Below are 21201 nucleotides of genomic sequence, written 5' to 3'. Positions count from 1 at the left end.
TGTATATGAATCATATTATTGCAGTTTAAAATTGCAAGAAAATCAAAATAATCATAACCATATAAAATAATATGTAATGTATACTTTGCAACGCATTGTGCACACAATCCTATCTTTTAAAATTATTAATTTAATAAGTATGCAATCAGAAGGTATTTTTTCAATTTTGTTTCTGTTAGTTAATATTTTTATTCCGATAAATTATTTTAACTTTTTGTTATGCATCAAAATTTGAGCGTACCTATAATTTCTGAATATTAGTCTACCCATTTGTGTATCATCTATCAACAATTAAATTCAATAATTGATTATGAAAAAATTAAAAAAAAATCATTAATATCAATTAAAAAATTCACAGTTATAGATTATAAAATGCGAGTATATTATTAATTAAAATGTAGCTCTTATCGTTATAAAAATAAAATGAGCCCTTCCTTAATAAATCATTGTATTTATTATTATATATGATAGATTATATTACCGATAATGAACGAAGTAGATAAATAAAGTTATTTAATTTGGATAAATAGTATGTGTTTATTCAACAACACGTCAATCGTAAAAAGTGAAAAGTTATTTATCATAATATATTATATGTAATAATAAACATGCCACCATTGCACCATTGCACCACTGTAATACTGCATGTTTAACTGTCAACGAAATGCATAAAAATAGTGACTTAGTTATAGCTTTTAGAAGCCATTAACTAGCACAGATGAAAAGTAGAAAAATAAGGAACTAAATTGGTGTTTTTTTATCAACTTATTGTTATTTTTTTTTTTTGCAGAACCATACACAAGCGGGATATTGTTACTGCATTCAATATACTCCTATATGAATAAATGTTATGATTTATTAGTTTTATTACTACGTACTTTACATTTTCCCGATTACAGTTCCCAACTTTTTTTTTCAAATACGAAATATTGAAATGTATATGTTTGGTATAATAATTGTATTGTAAATTAAGCTTTTTATGGAAGTACTAATAACTGTCTATTTGACATACAAATAATATTGCAAATTGATGATGTTTGCTTCTAGTCGTTGGTTTTGTTTTTTATTGTTAAGAAAATTGTAACACCTTTTTTCGAGATGAAGTGTAAGCAATTTGTAATTATTGTCTTAAAACGCAATATGTTTTTTAACTACCTGGAGAAAAATAATAATTCGATTAAAGTTAAAAACCGTCATACATAACGATTTGTACACAGTTATTTAGTGTTTTCTTTAAAATTTAAATTGTGGATGCTATATTATACGGATAATACTAGCTGATAGCCCGACGAGATTTGTCTAGGTAAATTTTTAGAAAATGTAATTATACTATTTATATAATGTACCTACACCACTACACCGTGTAGGCTACATAATAACAATGGGTAAATTCCTTCTTCTTTAGATGAAGTACTACGGTAATATTAGTTTTGAAACAATGTCTTGTACAGAAACTATTATTTATGTCAACTAATAAATTGACTGACCACTGCCATGCTTTACTCTTTTAATTAAACACACACAAACACACACGAGCATGAGTAGAAACTAGAAATTAACATTTTTCTACTTGAAAACTACTAAAGCATTCTTTTGATCGCATACACATATATATATTTATTTAGTTCATATTATACAAACGTACATCACGGTAGTCTCTCTCATTAATAAAAGTGAAATACTACTTAATTCGTACGTGTATAAAGCTCTTCCAAGATACATTATCTATGTTACCTATACCTACTAAGTTGCCATAATTTATTTTAAAGTATGATTTGAAGACTTTTTTTTTGTTTTTAGGTTTAAAGCTCCGATGTCCCGAAATGTGTTCTGTTCAAATTTATGAAGATATTTTTCTGTTCATTTAATCTCGAAATATTAAACAATTTGAAATTTTGTTTCTGTGTATTGACTACGCAGAATTTTGAGACGGCCAATCATGTATGCCATCTTAACATTTTAGAAGTTGAAATATTAATTTACATTAAATATTTAATATAATTATGCAAATCTTAAAGGTTAAATAATACATTCCAGGTATTGTAGGTACCACCTACTGACTGAGTAGTCATGTTTTACGATGGGTGGATGTCTATAAAAAATGTCAATCATATAAGTGTACCGACTGCCATGTATAATTATGATGTATTTTTTGTGTGATAGAAAATGTGATATACCTAATTAAATAATCTATAGGAGATTCATTATCGTTGTTTCAGCAATATTCTCCATAGAACAAACCAAATAGTGCACGCGTACGCATTACATACGAGTGGGTATAATTATAATATAAGAACCGTATACTTAAGTAAGTATTATAATCGTAATTAGCAATACGCTATGGATTTTTCACGTTTTCCGATCGGTTCACTTACTGTGTGGTGTCTTCAGAATTACTCCTCCAAGAAACATACACGATGGTAAGTACGGCGGGTGCACCCCAGCCGATAGCGTAGAACCACCGCATCGCATACACATCGTTGACGAACACCACAACCAAGGCCATGTGCAAGTGCAGTCCTTCGCAGAACATCCACATGTAATTGGCCACCATGAAAAATTGCAGAGCCACGTGCAGAGACCGGCAATATATCTGAAAAATAAATCATAAAAAATTATCGTAGCTATTCAAAATAGTACTTTTATTTTAGTGACGTGTATGGTACAATATACAATTGTTACGATGATGATTTCATTGACAAAAATGAAATCAAGGAGATATTAAGGACAGTGCGTTAAATTTCAATGTTCAAATTTTTTTTTATATGATCGATATCGATATTTGTTCACAAACAATATTCTCGCATAACGCGATTGGACATAGAAGAACAAAAACTATTTTAAACAAATTCTAGAGATATTACGTCATACTGCTTATAGGCACAATGTTATTATTTAAGAAATTTAGCACCTGGTGATATGTCTATAAGTATTGAGTATTAATATAAATAATATTATATTATAAAATCACATTTTTATGTTTTCAAACAAGATGTAAAAAATAATAAAATTTACAATATCAATCAATAAGTAGACTTGGCCTATTAATTAATTATTCGATTCTGGTCTCTGAACAATATAATATATTTTACTCAGGTACCTATTAAACTTTGCATTCTAATATTTTTAAAACATCATCATAAACCATATGAAGAAATTTAGATGTATATATATATATAATATTAAATACGCCGATCAATGAAATTGGAAACCATAAAGGTTTCGTGAGTTCGCGACTAATCGAAAAAAAATTATTACCAAAAGTTATTTAAATTTAAATAAATCATCCTAACAAAATGCAACATTGTGACAACTATCTGATGAATATCATTTAATTTCCTTCTAGGTACACAATTAATAATAGTAATATACGATGTTTATTTCCCACGGATTTGTGTACAAGTCTTCGAAATGTTGATAATTGTGTTGATCGAAGTGATTAAATCAAAAATATCTACGGATATTAATCAACGTTTTATTGTTTCGTCAATTTTTAGGCTTTGGCTATGGCGGAAATGTTCTCATATTAACCATGTATATAACGTCGACGTCGCATAATAAACGTACGCAAATAACATTGGCCTATTGTGGGTTTTATACAACTTTTAAAACCGTATTGTTCTCCAATATTTCAATATATCTACGGGAATATCAAACCGTACTAAGGATTGTTCGGCATATTCCAATTAATATTTTAAATGGGACGGTGCTCGACCGAAGAAGTAATTAAAAAAGAATAATTAAATCTTTTTTTAAAAAAAAATCTATCAATCAATTATATGTAGGTAAATACTTTAGATTTTTTTTTTTTGATAGAAATATTTTCAGTGAGCGGTGGTAAAATATCTTTGACGGTTAGACGGCAGTGAGTAGTCACATAGGAATTTAAAATATTTTCGATGTTTTTTAATGTAAAAATATAAAATTAATTATGTTCAAATATAAGCATTTTACTTTCAACTATAATGCTATTTGGTATTCGAATTCGATATACAATTTAATGTATTAATATATTATTGTAAATGTAACTTACTTGCAGTAACTATTCATTTATGAGTCATTCTGATTATAATGTGTACATTCATTACGCCTATAATAAGGGTACAGTTTATCCACGTACGCATCGTCATATTGCATGTTTTAGGTAGGTACCTATTATTCCTATACATTTTTCTTATATTATTATTTATTGTTATAGTTATTATTATTCGGATTATACTATGGTGAATTTCCCTTAAACAGTTGTATTTTTTAAATTTATAAATTATAGTAAAATAATTATGATAATAACATATAAATTTATCCTTGAATGATATTTTTTAAGCGATTCTATTTTATTTTATTTTTAAGTATGTTAATATTCATAATATACTTGAACAACTTTCCCGGAAGTCTGCATAATCATTGAAGTGTAAAATTGGTTTCAAGTATCACATCAACTCCCAGTTAATAATATATGTTATTCATTTTGTTATTATTATTTATAAGTATGGCAATTTGGAGCTCAACTAGACCGTTCTGTTTTTATACTATCTACCACCCATTAATATTATTATATTATATGGCTAAAATGCTGATGCTCATCGATAATAATAATAATAATAGGTAATGTCGTTACTCGTTAAAAACGTTAATAATGTGATAACGCGTAAATAACTTTTGATATCGTTTAGTATTTACTATCTACCCATTTTCTATTTTTATTTTTATAGTAGGTAATGCACATATTTAAATGAAAATAACATTTATTGCAAAAATCGATTAAATTTCCATACATAACAAACTTTTCTATTTTTCTGAATCAAAAACAGTATTAAATTAAAGTTACTTTTTCAATTTTCAAGTTTTTTAACTTATAAACATAAACTCAATCAATGGAAAAAAAATAAAGTTGAACATTTAAAATGTCTAAAATAACAATAAAAAATTAAAATTTTGTAAAATTTTATCATTTATAGAATAATTGATTATTTATAATATTGTGTATACATTTTAAGTCTTAACGTTATACATATATATTTTTATGAATTATAAATTATAATAAACAAACACAAAATTGATTTTGTCCAAAAGCTGGTTTTGCATATTTTTTTGAAAATTAAATATTAATCAGTTATAAAAATCGAGTTTAAAATGTAAAATTTAAGAATTTTTAGTGATCCGGAAGCTAATAACTAACGCAATAAAAAATGCTGTAACAAAATACAAATTTCGAATTAAACGTAGTTGTATATATGTTATAGGTATCATAAATGATACTTATTATATAGTTTAAAATATATTTATAAAATATTTGGCATTTAAATATGTTAAAATTATTATGTAATTCAATATTTCTATGATATTAAAATTAAACGTAAGTTAAGTACTTAATGAAGACTAATTTTTTTTGTTTATTATATAAAAAATATATAGGTTTACACTTTTAATTAATTACCCAAACGTTTTCACAATTTTATATAAATATTTATTCAGTCGTACTATAAATATCATTTCATTGGTCATCGATTTGAAATAAACCTCGCGTTGGCATTGAATACATTTTTAATGGGTATTCATATTTCATTATTTATTATATTTTAAAATTTTAGTAAGCAACTGTTATATGAATTAAATATTTCTTGGTTTTAATTAATAATAATAATAATAAAATGCTAGTAGAACCTAATACTCAATAAAGTATCATGTATTTGTTTAAGATTATATTTAATATTCATTATTTTTTTCAAGTTTTACAATTTTTCAGAATTCAACAACTTAAATACTACTCGTAATTTAATTAACTATGCACCTTACAAACTAGTAAAAATATCAATAAAATCAATTGTTTTTGATTCTATAAATATATCTATTTTAGGTTTATTAAATTGTATCCTGATAGACCTGATGACCGGAGCCTATTCGAAATTCGTACGTTTTAGATGATACAAATGTTAAAATACCTACTTGTATTATGCACTTATACAGTTTACATTTAATTTTGTGAAATCCAAGTTAGGTTAGGCTAAGTAAATAATTTAATTATACTGCTACTATTTATTAAAATTATATTGTTTCATATACTTATATCACCAATTTGCAAAAATATCATGCTACGAAAATATGTATTATTTATATTATATCTACATAATATTATGGTTGTTATTTTTACAGAGAACACTCATTACATCAATAATATATTATTACTAGTTGTAACTCGCGTGTTCCACCTCCGAGGGTAGTTGCTTGCAAATTGTGGGGCTGTTTCTTTGTCTTATAGTTATTTCGATCATAAAATGCTATACATGCCTTATGCCTACGCAAAATAATAATAATTTAAGGTGTTTATGAATTCTCATAAATATGCCTATAGAGTATAGATAATAAATACAATTTTTTTCTAACGTTAATATCATTATTTTTACACCCAGAAAATATATTATATAATAATATTATAACGTCGTTAAATGAATAACAATAATAATGGTTATTAAACAATAACCTATGGCATTCTGTGAGTCTTTGCATCATACAGCCAATCAGCACACTATATTGACTTACTATACTACTTTTCTATTGGTTATTATTATTATTGGATGCGTTTTAATCTATCTTAATTACTCGAGTCTCAATATTAAGTATGTCAGTCGTAGTTAGAACGCAGTGATTTATAGGTACTTCAAACCCCTCAGAATCGTTCAAAGCACCGAGCAGTTGTAACATCTTATATACGTCGATAATAATAATTGATTCATCGTCGATTTTATATATACATCATACATCCTGACGTAAGTAGTTGGCGATTGCTTAACTATGTGCTTTTAACAATTCTTTTAATATATTATAATATATAATACATATCCTACGTCCAAATTCAAATTTTATAGGAGAGACAAATAACTTATTTTGTGTAACTTATTGCTATGTTCCATTTACGAAATAAATGAAATAAAGATACGCATACTATTATTATAGAAAGAACACACAGATATGTTTCGTTTTAACTTAAAATAGTGTATTTAGATACAAATAACATATTTCTGTAAAAATCTGAAAATTTCAAAATATTGAACATGTTTCCTAACAAAAGTGATACAAAAACCTCCAGAAAATTGTCAGGAATAACCTTAAACAATTAATGTAATTTGGTGACGATAAGTTGAACGGCGTGGATTTGTATGTGTGACAAACAATCAGGACTTGATGTTATAGTATAGATTATTTAATTAACTTTATGTAAAAATTTTATGTTTATATTTTCATATTTTGATTTAAGCTAATGTTTATCAAATTTGTTGATCCATATAGGTACTAGTGGCTATTTTTAATAGATGATTATTACTTGTGTTTATTTTTTATAGTTAATTGGACTTATGGTAAGAATTTTTTTATTATAATAACTGTGATTATGTATTAAATAATGAAAACTTTTTAAATTTTTATTCAGCAGTTAGATTTAGCAACGATTACTTTTAAAATAATTATCCCGTCATTTATATAATATTTAATAATATACAATATTAAAAATTGAATTATTGAGAATTTTATAATATTATTATTATTATTATTATTTTTGGTGTGTTTTTTTTCACTTGATAAGTACGGATCATTTTAGATGAATAATGACAATTGATAGGTAATAGATTAAAATGTCTGATGATGTATTTACAGTTTATTATTTTTAGACTTAAATATATCGTACATAAGATATATGAATGCTTAAGACAATCACAATTGACAGCAAAATCTTAAATAATAACGAAGTAAAAAAATACCTGATCTCGTGACAAACGAAGGATTGATGTAGTGGCAATTATTTTTAGACAATTAAATACGATCAAGCCAATATTTTGTTTTGTAAATGATTTATAACATTGGTGGAACATCGTAGCGCACCAATACAGTAAACATTGCTTGACCAACAATATTGGATCACACTAATTATTATTATTGCCAAACGTAATAATTAGGTAACTATTTTATCGTTTTTCTTTAATTTATCGTAATTGGCGACTGAACAGAGTATTTGTTTTTTTTTTGTTTGACTATCATGAAAAATGGTAACACATACATTGTTGAACGGCAAATTGTATAGGCAGTATAATAACATTGCTGCGTACCTATATGTTTAGAACGATTGTATTGTTTTGTATTTGTGCTGGTTTGTAATATTTTATTAAGTATAAATTTTACTATGCTGTTTGTCCATTCGTTGTTTTTTGGAAACGTTTAAATAGGCATAACGAAAAAATGTATTTATTTTTGATCAGTAAGTGTATTGGACATTTGTATACGATTTTTATTATTCAGATTTAAGGTATCAAATACGATTCAAATCAATTCAATGTTAAACATAACAAGAATTCTCTGTATAAGAAAAATATTAAAAGTTGTAATTTACAAAGAAATATATTTATGTAAGTAACTACTTATAACCGTAAAATACATATTTATTTTTATTTTTAAGTACACGTGAATTGTTTGAGAAAATGTACGTCTTGTGTGAGAGAAATAAATCGTATGGCATATAATGTAACATGCAATAATACTTTGGCTTACGTTATTTACTAGATATATAAGCATCGAATGCGCGTAAGTCAGTTCATAAGCGCATGTATATTAGTGAATATTGACGTTTTTGCGGCTTTTAATTCATTCGGAATCGTTAGAAATTGTAATTTATTCCTGAGCCGAACCAATACCAGCGACAAACATACGCATATTATATATGTACCATACCTATTAAGTGAGTGCGTGATTAATGGATTTCGGGATTAAATAAATTGTATTTTATTCCGTAGGTTTTTATTGACATGTTTTATGTTTATTGACTAAAAAACTTTTTTTTACCAAGACAAATGAACAAAAATGAACAATAAAATAATAAATAAAAAACCATGCAGAAGAGTAAAATCTTTCAGGGTTTGTCACATATTATTTGTACACGCACCTTTAACATACTAATTGACAAGTCGGACTGATATAATTATATGATGTAAATTTACATATTATTTCAAATAACTAATGATAGATACATCGGATGATAGAACAATATAATTTCAGACAGGTTTAAGTCATCGATCAGTATCTCTACCTCTCTTTTTCTCTCTCTATTAACATAATATGCTAGATGGTTATTCTAGTATATTCACTCGAATTTTTCTTTAAAATTATTTAAACATAAAGTTTTTTTTTTATACTATTTACATTTATGGAGTGTCCCATAGCGATATAAACTTTATTTTCTTCAAATAATAACCCATTTTTAATGTAAGTTATTAAAACTTATAAATCACTATGCAACATATAATAAATAAGTGAATTAAACAGTATAATATATAATATATTAATATATCAATAATATTAATCATCGACAGAAATTATTCTTTATATATTATATATATAAATAATAAATCACCGATAGACATCGTTTTTTATTTGTATATTACGAGAATATTGTAAAAATCTATTTTCTTTTCCGTAAACACATGTACAGTATGAAGTGACACTTACCCCGTTTTGTTGGAGAACCGACAGGTCTTGTACTACCGTTTTGTACCAAATGATCCATGTGAGATTGTTCAATGCCAAGGATATGAATAAATGCACATGTATAGCGATCCTAGTGCACCTCAGAGTCCTGTAAACATAAAGTTGGGTGTTGCGTTATATATTTGATATATTGACATAAATTGATTTTAAACTCAGACCACAGCAGTTATTAGTCTAAGTGTGCTTAAAGCTTTAAAAGGTACAATAATTAATTTTTTTTGGTGTCATGCAAGTATTGTACAAACCTATAGAGTTCCAGTGGCTACAATTGGTCACGAATTTGTTTATGGGTTGCGCAAAGTATTTTTTAATTATAATATCATTGTGCGTATTATAAGAATACATTTAAATCGAATATAGAATAAGGATAATAATGTCCGTAGTAGTAAGTTATCCATTCAATACTTATTATATTATTGTGCGTCGTTTGAATATAACGCCGAATAGTTTTAAGATTTAGCTTATTTAAAAATAGCCATCTTAACTGTTCGTCTACTTCATCTTGAGCAGTATAATTTCGACAATAGCGTAGTATGCTTTGCGCTTAAAGTCTCAGAACGATCGAATATCAGATACAAAGTACCTACATAAACGTTAGCAATCAAATGTAAAATTTTGAAATGTTTGTGAATAGACAACGAACTATATCTTCTCTATGCAAGTCAATAGCACGATAAGCTTATGTTCTTCTAACGCTTTTCTAGGATAGTTTTTAAACTTTCTGAACACGTTTTCAATATACACTAAACGCATACGTGTTATATAATATTATTTAACACTATACACGCGTGTGAATACGGAAGTTCGAGTGTGTATAATGTTAATCGGAATGCGAGAACAGACTCGGAAAGAATCGTTGGAAAACGTTTTCACGCCATGATGTTACACCAACAAGTTTACTGCAACTACTATTGAAGTATACACGGTATTATCATATACCGCGTGCTTACTCATTGCACAGCTCAACATACACCAGACAGTGGGGGTGGAGAACGTCATATATAATATTATAATGTTTTTTTAAGAGTTTTCGCTTGCCAACCCACGAGTCGGGGTCGTGGTCCGCAAAAGCGTTAAGAAGAAAACATGTGGTTTTTTGTTTTACTTGAACGTGAAGAAAATCAGCAACGACGTGAGCAGAGCGGCCAGCGAGACTGAGTAGCCAAAGATGTACAGCGAGTTTATTAGATCCCGAAACTGAAAAAAAACACGACGAGAATACTTCAATACGATGCAAAAATAGCAATTTAATATTAACGGTACAAAAAATATAATACATGTATCCCTGAAAACAATGCAAGTTCCTTCACACGTATATCATACATTGCACGTATAGCGCGATATGTGATTTTTGAATTATTATTATTATATATTATGGTTAGGATTTGAATACCTCATAGTCATCAACGTCCACGCAGCTGGTGTAATTTGCCCACTGTATTCCGGTATCCGGATGTCGGTACCACGTGCCATCTGACAGACAGTTCTTGAACGCCGTTCCTGGAGAACAAAATAATATACTTAAATAAATACACCCCAGCACATATTTAAAATTGTCTGTATGTACCATAACGATCGATAAACCATTACATTATTATATCTGTGAGCCAGCTTTGAAGAAAAATTACCATTATTATGCCAAAATGATGATTAAGTTTTAATGAGTATAATAATTTATACGTTATATTTGTGCATTGTGTTTACGTTTTATAGTATCGGTTATGTATTAACGTTTCATCCTTTATTAGTTTTGAAAACACGGACAGCGATAAGGACACTGTACACGCACATAATGATTTTTGTCAAAGTTTTAGAAACAATAATAATATAGTGTTTGAGAATTTATTATTATGTTTTTCTACGTTATCTCCATTTCTAATCTGAACGTTCGGCGACCATTTTGTCGTTTGCAGGTACATAAGTTTCATCGACGTAATATTTATATAGTTTCGCTGGTGTTTATTGATCGATTAATGTTTCACGTTGGCATCGATGGTACTTTTAATACTCATGTCATAGGTTATACGTTAAAACGGTCGAGTATAATATAGGATACTTTATCGTTTGTTTGCGAGAAAAAAATCTGCATTGTTGGCATTTTAATACTGTTTGCCAAAACGGTTCGCATTCGGATTGGGTTTGCGCTGATATTACAATAGAAAAGTTTCGAACGCGACTGCAATACAACAATAAATTGACTAAGATATTCGCTAAATTCACCTGGGTTACCAAAATATTCCTTGTGAACCTTTTGTGCGCTTATCCCGTCGAAATCGCGTTCGCCACATCGGGGACTGTTAGCGTGGGCGATATTATAATAGCCAGTATCTTCGGTATATTATAGACAGGCACGCACACATCAACGCATCCACACACCTACATACATATTATGTTGTGCACACTAAACATCGTCTGAAATGAACTACGAGACTTGTCTTAAGTAAAAATAATGTTCGTTTCAAGAGCAAACACACTTGTCTATAATATATTTTATATGTATGTATGTTATACTCGTATATTTGTGAGCGTGTATAAATATATAAGCTTACGTCAAAACCCGGTAAGACGGAAAATTGCGTTTAAACGGATTTTTTTTATGGTGTCGCGTATATTCACGGAGCTTCCGTTTTAGTGGCCATTATATTATTATACACGCGATATTTTATAAAAATGTATGAACATTCGATCTGATAACTATTCTTTTATGATCTGTATACGTTTTACAATAACGCGTGCTCCTGTATATATAACATTATATTATAAACGATAATATCACCGCTATAAATCCAAATACACATAATATATACCTATGTATATATATATATATATATATATATATATATATATATATATAATATATTTAATATTATAATATTTATTTAATAGTAATAGTAATAAAATATGTGATGTCGATGAGAGTTTTCGACGAGATTATAATAATACGCTTTTGTGGTACGTTCGGACGTTTAACAATATTGTTCGAGTATTACACATCTCGTTGCTATAATAATATTATGTAACATGTTGATTGATGTTACATCAATATATATTTATATATATTATATAGTGCAAAATTTAGTAAATTGATGGTGGTAAAATAATTAATATATACATAATATATTTATTACTATATACTGTTTTATGATCTTTATAACACTATTACAGGCGAATGTTACGAATGTATGTGAAACTGCGAACACGCTGGAACGAAATTCTGTCCATTTCAGAATCTTCAAATCTTCAAATAGTATATTGTGTAAATGTAATAATATATTATACAGTTTTAATTGCATATAACTTTATTGTAGACATTGTAAAGACGAGTTACAGAAATCATTTGCTAAAATTGTTGGTTATAAAATATCATATTTATATTTTTTATTATCGAGTTTTATTATAGGTACATTATGATTTATAATCCATTAACGTGTTATTTTTATATGTCTAACAATAATTATTGCGTTTACTACTATAATAATAAGCTATTGTAATCGAAATTCGTATTTCTTACAAAATTATTAAAGTAATAAAAAAAGTCATATCATTCCAATTTATTACAACACGTTCACGATGAATTGAAACATGAACATAATTACGTAAGTATAAGTAAAATCATTACGATTTATATACACACCTGACACCTTTTTAGACTTACTATACTGCAAAGCATTATATAAATATACATAATGTGCATAGTTAATAATTAAACATAATAATTGTTTTGTGTTGTAGCTAATTTGAGGAAATAAATCTGCATTTTATTAATTCGTAGTGAATTGATGTAACTTTCAAACTTTATGAATAAAAAATACATCTGTACATAAATTTTAATCAATCAAACATTTTTTATCTTTATAATATTTTATAAATCGGTATTACTGGTTTAACACAGTTAGGTTACGTATAATATGAATTAAAACACAATATGATTTATCGCATGCATAACAAATAATCATTATCGTTTCGTTGCAGATTACGGAGTTGTAATTTTTAATTTTTGAATCAACAATGAAGTGCGAACCCAACCTTACAGGCCACTATAATATAATAGCAACATAATAGTCTCGACTATTATTTGATAAAGGGATTAGAATAATAATCGGGTGTATTCGCAGAGATTCCAGTTCTATTAGAATTTCGAAATAATTATTTGTTTGCACGTTGCTGCGAATTAATAACACTGTGTGACATAAAATTAAATTTGTATTTGTACAGTGTTAAGAGCATCGAAAATTTGGTAATCTTATCTGCTTCTGTCCCCGTGATAGATACATCGCCTCTTTCTCTTCGTAAATACGTGACTACCTGTGTCTGTGTGCTTAATAAGTACTGCTTATAATATTTTATTGAACTCGACCGAAAGCCGTAAAGTGGTTTATCGCGTAAACCACAAGATCAGTTATTATGATAAAATATATATTTTTTAAGTTTTTAACTGATCGTGAATAAAAATCAATATCCTCACACCAATATTTTATAAAATTATATTGTGTTACATGATACTAATTATTACGTCGATATCATTTAACTGGTCAATATTTTTTTTATAAAATATTGTGTTTTTGATCGATACACTTACATGTTAAAATATCTTATAATACGAGACACTTAAAACCAAATAAGGTATTATTATTTTAAGTGTGTCATTATTAAATCAAATGTAGACAAATTCTGAGTATCTGCAATCACGATATCAAAAACATTTTCAGTTTAAACCCTTTGTACGAATATGTGATTTTCAAGTAAACATATTTTAAACGACAGTAAGTTATTGTACGGTAATGATTTAAATATAATAACGCTTTTGATGTAAATGAATATATAGGTATAAAAAAATAAACATTTAATATTATATAAAGTGAAATGAAAATAAAATTTGTAATTAATTTATGATTATGACTACTTTTACATGAAAAAGAAAAAAGGAAATAATTCTTAGAATTTAAAGAGTGTTATAATAATATACACTTGAACCTAAAAGGTATATTTATTCAAAGAATTAAAAAATTACTATTGAAAACTGTATTCTATGCGACGACAGTGAATTCTTCAAACCCGGGCGCTTGTTGTTTTATCGTTGTAAATAACATAATATAGGTACACGTAAATATACGTATATTATATAATATTGATTGTCTAAAAGTGCAATAATAATATAAAAATGACAACATTTTGTCAAAATATAAAACGAGACACTCTATAGGTAGATTAACCAGGCAACAGATTCAATAATATTATTTAAAATTAAATACGTTTGTTCGTGGTGTGTCAATAAATCATATTTTAATGGCGTTTTTGCTTACAGGAGGGTACATTTTTGGGAAAAATATTTAATAAATAATACCAAGTAACCGTATTTCATTTATTCAGATATTGGATAAAGATATACAATGCAATACACTTCATTTATTATTTGAATGCACATATTTATAATGTAAAGACTTTTTTTTTAAATAACAGCAAAAAATAATGATTATTCTTATTTAATGGAAACTATGAATAAAGTAACAACACAAGACAATAATATTTTACGTACAATTTTAACATACAAATATTGAATATTTTTATTTAATTTTTTAACATTTAAATGGTTTATTAGGTTTTGAACGATGTAAATTCATTGAAATATTCAGAATAGTAAATATTTGTTCTTTTTCGATAATTATTTGCTTAAATTTATATTTTTTATTGTGGTAAAAAAAAAGATTATCTTTATTTATAAATTTAAAAAAATACTTACATAATTAGGTTGAAAATTTGATTTTTTTTATAAAAACGTAGAGTAAAAAGTGTACATACGAATTGAGTAAATTACTCTATAGGAATGTGAATATAAGAAAATTAATTTAAATATTTTATTATGTGGTTGTGATACAACGATGTAAGAATATTGCTATATTACGTATGTTTATGTATTTTTTATTATTACTATATTTTAAATTATTAAGTTTGTTATCGGGAGAAAATGGTTCTAAAACCCATTGCACATGTTATTTTTATATAATTTAATAAAACCTAATTTCCAAAAAATGATTTTGCTTTATAAAATTAAAAATAACCAAGTCACTACTGTAGTGTAAAACAAAATGATTCGACAATATATTATATTTATATTTATATTTTTTATGTATTATGTATACGGTGCATTCACTATCAAAATTTGGTGTTTTCCTGCGATCAATGAACAGACGTACAAGTACACGTCATGTACATTAATATGTTAATTTTGTATACACACACTATTTGCCCTTTTTGACGTGACACGTCTGAATAACGTATACGGTTATAAATGTATTATTTTTAAGTTCCTTGGCGATTCGCGAGAATAAGCAGAATCGTGTACTACACGATAGGTAATTTATTAACAAATCGTACCGAGATGAATTTTCAGAGATACGTGCGAGACAACGTGACGTGTGTACAAAAATTGAAAATCGCGAATCGTACACAAGGGGGTTATCTACCCCTATATATAATAAATAACGCATATATAATGTATATGTTGTATACTATACCATGGAAGATAATACAGAGCAACAAACGGTTGGGACTTGTTGAGATCATTACGAAATATTCATCCTGAATCGGCTGAGTCAATATTATAATATATCATCTGCAATGCATTTTTATTCCAAACGCAATCGTTTATCGAAATTAAGCTAAACATTTATCAACAAGCACAAACGCTGATGGAATGTGTATGAGTATTCAGTATATTATTGTTATTACAACAGAAACAGTCACAATAATAGCTATAGTATTAATGGCAATGTTAAAATTTGTATGGAAGAATACGGAGTATATAATATAACGTATACATAATATGTTGTAATTATTTACATTTAATGTAGATACGTATATCTATATACCTACACAGAACTTTTGATAAAATATGTGTGATTTTAAATTTACATAAATATTAAGGTTGCTAAATTTTGAACTTCAAAAACCCGGACAACTACAAAAAAGTGAGTTATATATGGTCGATGTTAATGCAATAGCGTCATTTGAGTTTTTTTTTTAATGGGGGTACCAAAATTTGAGCAGATCAATTTTGTTTCATTGTTAGGTCACTTTTTCTTCGTCATAGTAACTACACGTATTTTATGTTTGTATGAGATTGAAAGATTAGAGGAGTATTTCATATTTTAATAAATCAAAAAAAAAAAAAATTGATAGTCAGAAGTTAGAAATAGTTTAAGGCTTACATAAGGAATGCCAATATTACCTATATTTATAACTAAGTATATTTTATAAACAGTAAATATACGTAACCCTTATAGGATAAATTATATTATATTATATTTTATGCATCAGTCATTCCGTGTTTGTAAACTTTTTGGCAGGTAAATAAAATGAGAAAAAAAATAATGCCACGAATTTCTTCCATCAAGGAGGCCCTCCTAGGTAGTCAACTATTAGCAGCTTATATAGCAGTGAAAATGTTGTTAAAAGTATTCCAGACGATAATATTTTAAAAATGGCCTTTTATAAAATAACTGGATTTAATTCTTGACATTTCTTAAATACATTAATACTTCTTTTTGAATAATTTACATTGTTTTAATCTTGCTTTTAATTTTTTAGCACTATTTTTTCAAAAAAATATTTATTCTTGATACAAAATTATAAAATTCTATTGTTGCAATTTTCAATTATAGATAGGTATATACTATATAGGTATAATAGTGTTGAAATACATAATATTTGTGTAGGTATTATATCAGAATTATTATCACAAAGAATGCAAAATCTGATAATTTACTCTATTCTGAAAGTAGTTAATGAAATATCATAAAAATGTTATATTTACGTAGGTACCTATAATACATGTAATCATACAGAATATTAAAGATCTGGGTGTTACTTGCTGTGGATAATTCAGTGGATTCAACCAAATTGCCAAATGGGTCAGTCCAAAAACATTTAAATAGTTCAACGATGAGGCCAATGCAATGCAATGCGCAAAATGTCTGATGGAGATGAAGTCGAGATTTGGTCACATTGGTACAATAGGTTTCGACTTAACCACCTGAATATTGCCTGTCACCTATAATAATTGTCTTGGAAAACTATGCAAGTTTACACATGGGATATTATATTATTAGGGTAAACAGTTAACACAGTAGTGATGATTTCAATTGCTGCAGAATTTGAGATCCTATCATCACCCGCCTAACCATCGGTACGGGATGTTTCTTTGGAACCAAATACAGCTTTTACCGAACAATGTGATGTGAACTTCGATTTCACCGGTCCGCTGAGAAGACTACGAAGTTAAACGCTAAACATTTCAATAAATAAGATGTCTTATTATGGCACTCCGATGGAAGTTTCAGTCTAGATTGCAAATAGGTTGTAAATAGCTCAACAAGACTGTTTCCGATAACCTGCCGTAGTTCTGGGACAGAGCCAGCGGTAACAACGGTTAGACTTAGTCTTTGTGCGATGTGAAAATGAGCGAAACAATTCATCCGTTGTATGTTTTGCTGAGTATAATTTTATGCTGCCCGAAGCATAATAGCTTAAAACTTCTGAATACGTGAGTTAAAATAAAATACTATATGTACTTGTAATAAAATGAGCTTTAAAATCAAAATTGGAAATATTTAGAACCCGCTTACTTGAGAACTGCAATAATAATAATAATAATAAAAAAAAAGATATTTCCTTAAAACAACTACCTATCAATTTTGATATTAAATCGCATTAAAAGAAAAAAAAACTGTAATTAAGTATAATACATTTTAATCATGTTATTTATTAAAAAAAATACCTTTAAATTTAAACGTCACTTATATTAATACAAATATATCACGAATATTTGATACATTTACTCATTTTCTAAAGAAATAGGCAATCACTTAACTCTGATTAATAAGTTGTTAATTACAGTGCAGTTCAATAAAATATTTGTTTTTCAATAAATACTTAATGAGGTTAAAACCTTTTCTATAAACTAGTTTCTTTTTAACAGGTTTGATGTAAGCGTTTTTTTAGTGTGCTACATTTCTAATATTTTATATGATATACTATGTATATTATAATGATTGGTGTGGTATTTTTTTTTAAAAAAACAGTAGATTTTACAATTAAACAATTGATTGAAAAATGGGACATCTAGCATCTTAAATAAAGATATTTTTCTATTGCAGTATACACCAACCCCAATTTCTAAATCATTACATGTAGTATTAGTTTAGCGTAAGTAATATTATGTTTATGTAATGTAAGTTAAGTTTTGTATTATGTTATGTAAGTTGAAAAATTTGTCATCGTAAATACTGATCGGTCGTTGTATACAACGCACGGAATATTTGGGTTATGTAAATTACAAAAAAATATGTATTTTTCATATCGAATAATTATTGTAATACAATACCTGGTCATTACATAATATGTAATTATAATGATAAAAAAGTATGAAGTAACTTCATTATACTAATAAATAACATATCAAATACAGTGTGTAATTTATAATTTACAATAAATACTAAACGTATAAATCAATTTCAGTAACTTATTATTATTAGACTATTTTTATTTATTTTACCGTAGGTATTGAGGGAAGTAACAAGAGAGATAATTATATTGTATTTTAACTTGTGGGAATCGTATCGAAAAAAGGTCAATATAATTAAAAAGGACTTGGTGATTAAATAAATGATGTCAAAAGAGATAAATTCACGTTGTCGTATATACCTGATTAGCATGTAGGTTGAAGTGATTTTCCTCATGTGTAAGCACATTCCTGATCGGAATTATAAATTTATTTTAGTCTACCAATACAATTTTACTAAACACGTTAACTTACGACCTTTTACTATAGTATAATAAATATACTAATGAAGTTAAAAAGGGGCACAAAGAAATAAGATATATATAAAGCCGTTAGAATTGTATATAATTCAAAATGCTATAATGGTTAATTAACAGGGTTTTACCTGAAAAATAAATCCATAGATATAATTTTAATATAAATTTATTTTCAATTTGCTTTTTCAAAAAAAAAAAAAAAAATAAAACGAAAATTGAAACAGTTAAAGCGAACTGGAAGAATAATAATTTAAAATAAATGTACGATACTTGTCTAAACAGTCACTTATTTAATGTGTTCATCAATGTTTGTTTGTGATTGAGTACTGATTTTGAAGGACTAAAAAAGTAAAATCATTTAAAATAAAGTGAAAAAGCATTTTGAATAAAGCAATAAAGCTCTAAAAATCCTTTAAATAATAAACTATAAAATCGTTGAAAAAAATGTTATTATTATGATAAAATGTAGTTATTATCTATATAACATCTGTTTTTAATATACTTTTATTATTTATATTATGATTATGTCACTTTAACTTTATTTCTAATAATAGTTAATCTGTTTACTATATATAAACTGACATAGTCAACCCTTAATAAAACAGCTTTAATCTTAAGTACTACAAACTTATGTTTCATTTATATTCGATTTCAATTTTATTTAAAATTGAAAAACGAAAATACCATAAAACGTTTTTTTTTCGAATAATAATAAAACACTAAAACAAACTAAAGCTCAAAATAAGTAATAATACCGAAAAATATAATGAAATGTCGAATTAGCCCTAAAAAGGCAAAATAAAATGATGCACCTTAGATGTTTTCTTTAAATTGTTTTTTATGTTTAACACACAGATCACAATTTATTATAATTAAGTTTAGTTAAATTATTAAACTTAAGTAAGTTTTAATACAATTTTTAACTGGTAGAAAAAAAAGCAAACTCTATTTATGGTCCATGTGAACATTAACAAATGGTGTGAACAATGATCGAAAAAATGATACATAACTTAAGGTGAGTTTTGATGTTACTATTAATATTGTTTAAATAATTGTTAATAATTATTCTTTTATAATTTTGTTAAAAAATACATTGCAGAATAATTTATGACATTAACAGTTTAACAGTATGTTGGTTATTTATTAAATACATACATCATGTTAAATTTGCGTTCTGTCTTTATAATCAATTTAATAATTACTTTGACTACACTTTAATTTAGTTTTAAATCTCACATATATTATAGTATAATATTGTACATACTGTTTATTGCATAAAAATATTTAATTTAATTTTTAAACATAATGCAATAAAAATGTTGAATTATTTATAGAATATATTACTACTAATTTTCATATTAATTTAATGAAGTTGAAAGTTTTTTTTATTAGAATTCATTATTAAACCAATAAAATGTAATTGGTAGAAATGTTATGTATATATATATATATAAAAAAAAAAAAAATAAAACAATTAAAAATTATTATTCTTACGACTGAACCTGCCGCTTAGTATAATATTAAAATTATTATTATATATAATAATTCTGAAAAAAGTTTAATTTAATGTGCTGTTTAAATTTACGATGTTCTTTATTTATTTAATTTTTGTTTAACTTCATTGTCCATTCAGGAACAAATAACTTCTATGATACTGTAATTACCAATAACTTTACAATTTTATAAAGTCTAACAACAAACTTATTTGACATTAATTTTGTCATTTCGAAAATGAATTTAAGTCATTATCATTTAAAACATTTATAAAAATGATTAATTATGGTAATTTTTTTTTAATGTTATAACTTTATTTACTTTTCTAGGCATTCTCAATCTCAAATATGAATATTTTTA

At 26.4% G+C, this 21201-nt stretch overlaps 1 protein-coding gene across 4 annotated transcripts in view; it reads right to left on the bottom strand.

Moving 5' to 3' along the window:
* The window catches only part of LOC114119612 (calcitonin gene-related peptide type 1 receptor-like), a 98867-nt gene that overhangs the window by 3668 nt on the left and 73998 nt on the right, over positions 1 to 21201 (bottom strand). For all 4 annotated transcript variants that reach the window (XM_050207784.1, XM_050207761.1, XM_050207769.1 and 1 more), the window contains 4 exons: positions 10925 to 11031; positions 10637 to 10728; positions 9493 to 9619; positions 2376 to 2593 (listed from right to left, as the gene is read on the bottom strand). In XM_050207784.1, the coding sequence (XP_050063741.1) occupies positions 2376 to 2593; positions 9493 to 9619; positions 10637 to 10728; positions 10925 to 11031 (544 nt within the window). The remainder of the gene's footprint in view (positions 1 to 2375; positions 2594 to 9492; positions 9620 to 10636; positions 10729 to 10924; positions 11032 to 21201) is intronic.

Source organism: Aphis gossypii, chromosome 1 (genome assembly GCF_020184175.1).
Source record: "Aphis gossypii isolate Hap1 chromosome 1, ASM2018417v2, whole genome shotgun sequence".
Lineage (NCBI taxonomy): Eukaryota > Metazoa > Arthropoda > Insecta > Hemiptera > Aphididae > Aphis > Aphis gossypii.
Note: the sequence above shows the minus strand (reverse complement) of the source record. Positions and strands in the feature narration are given on the sequence as shown.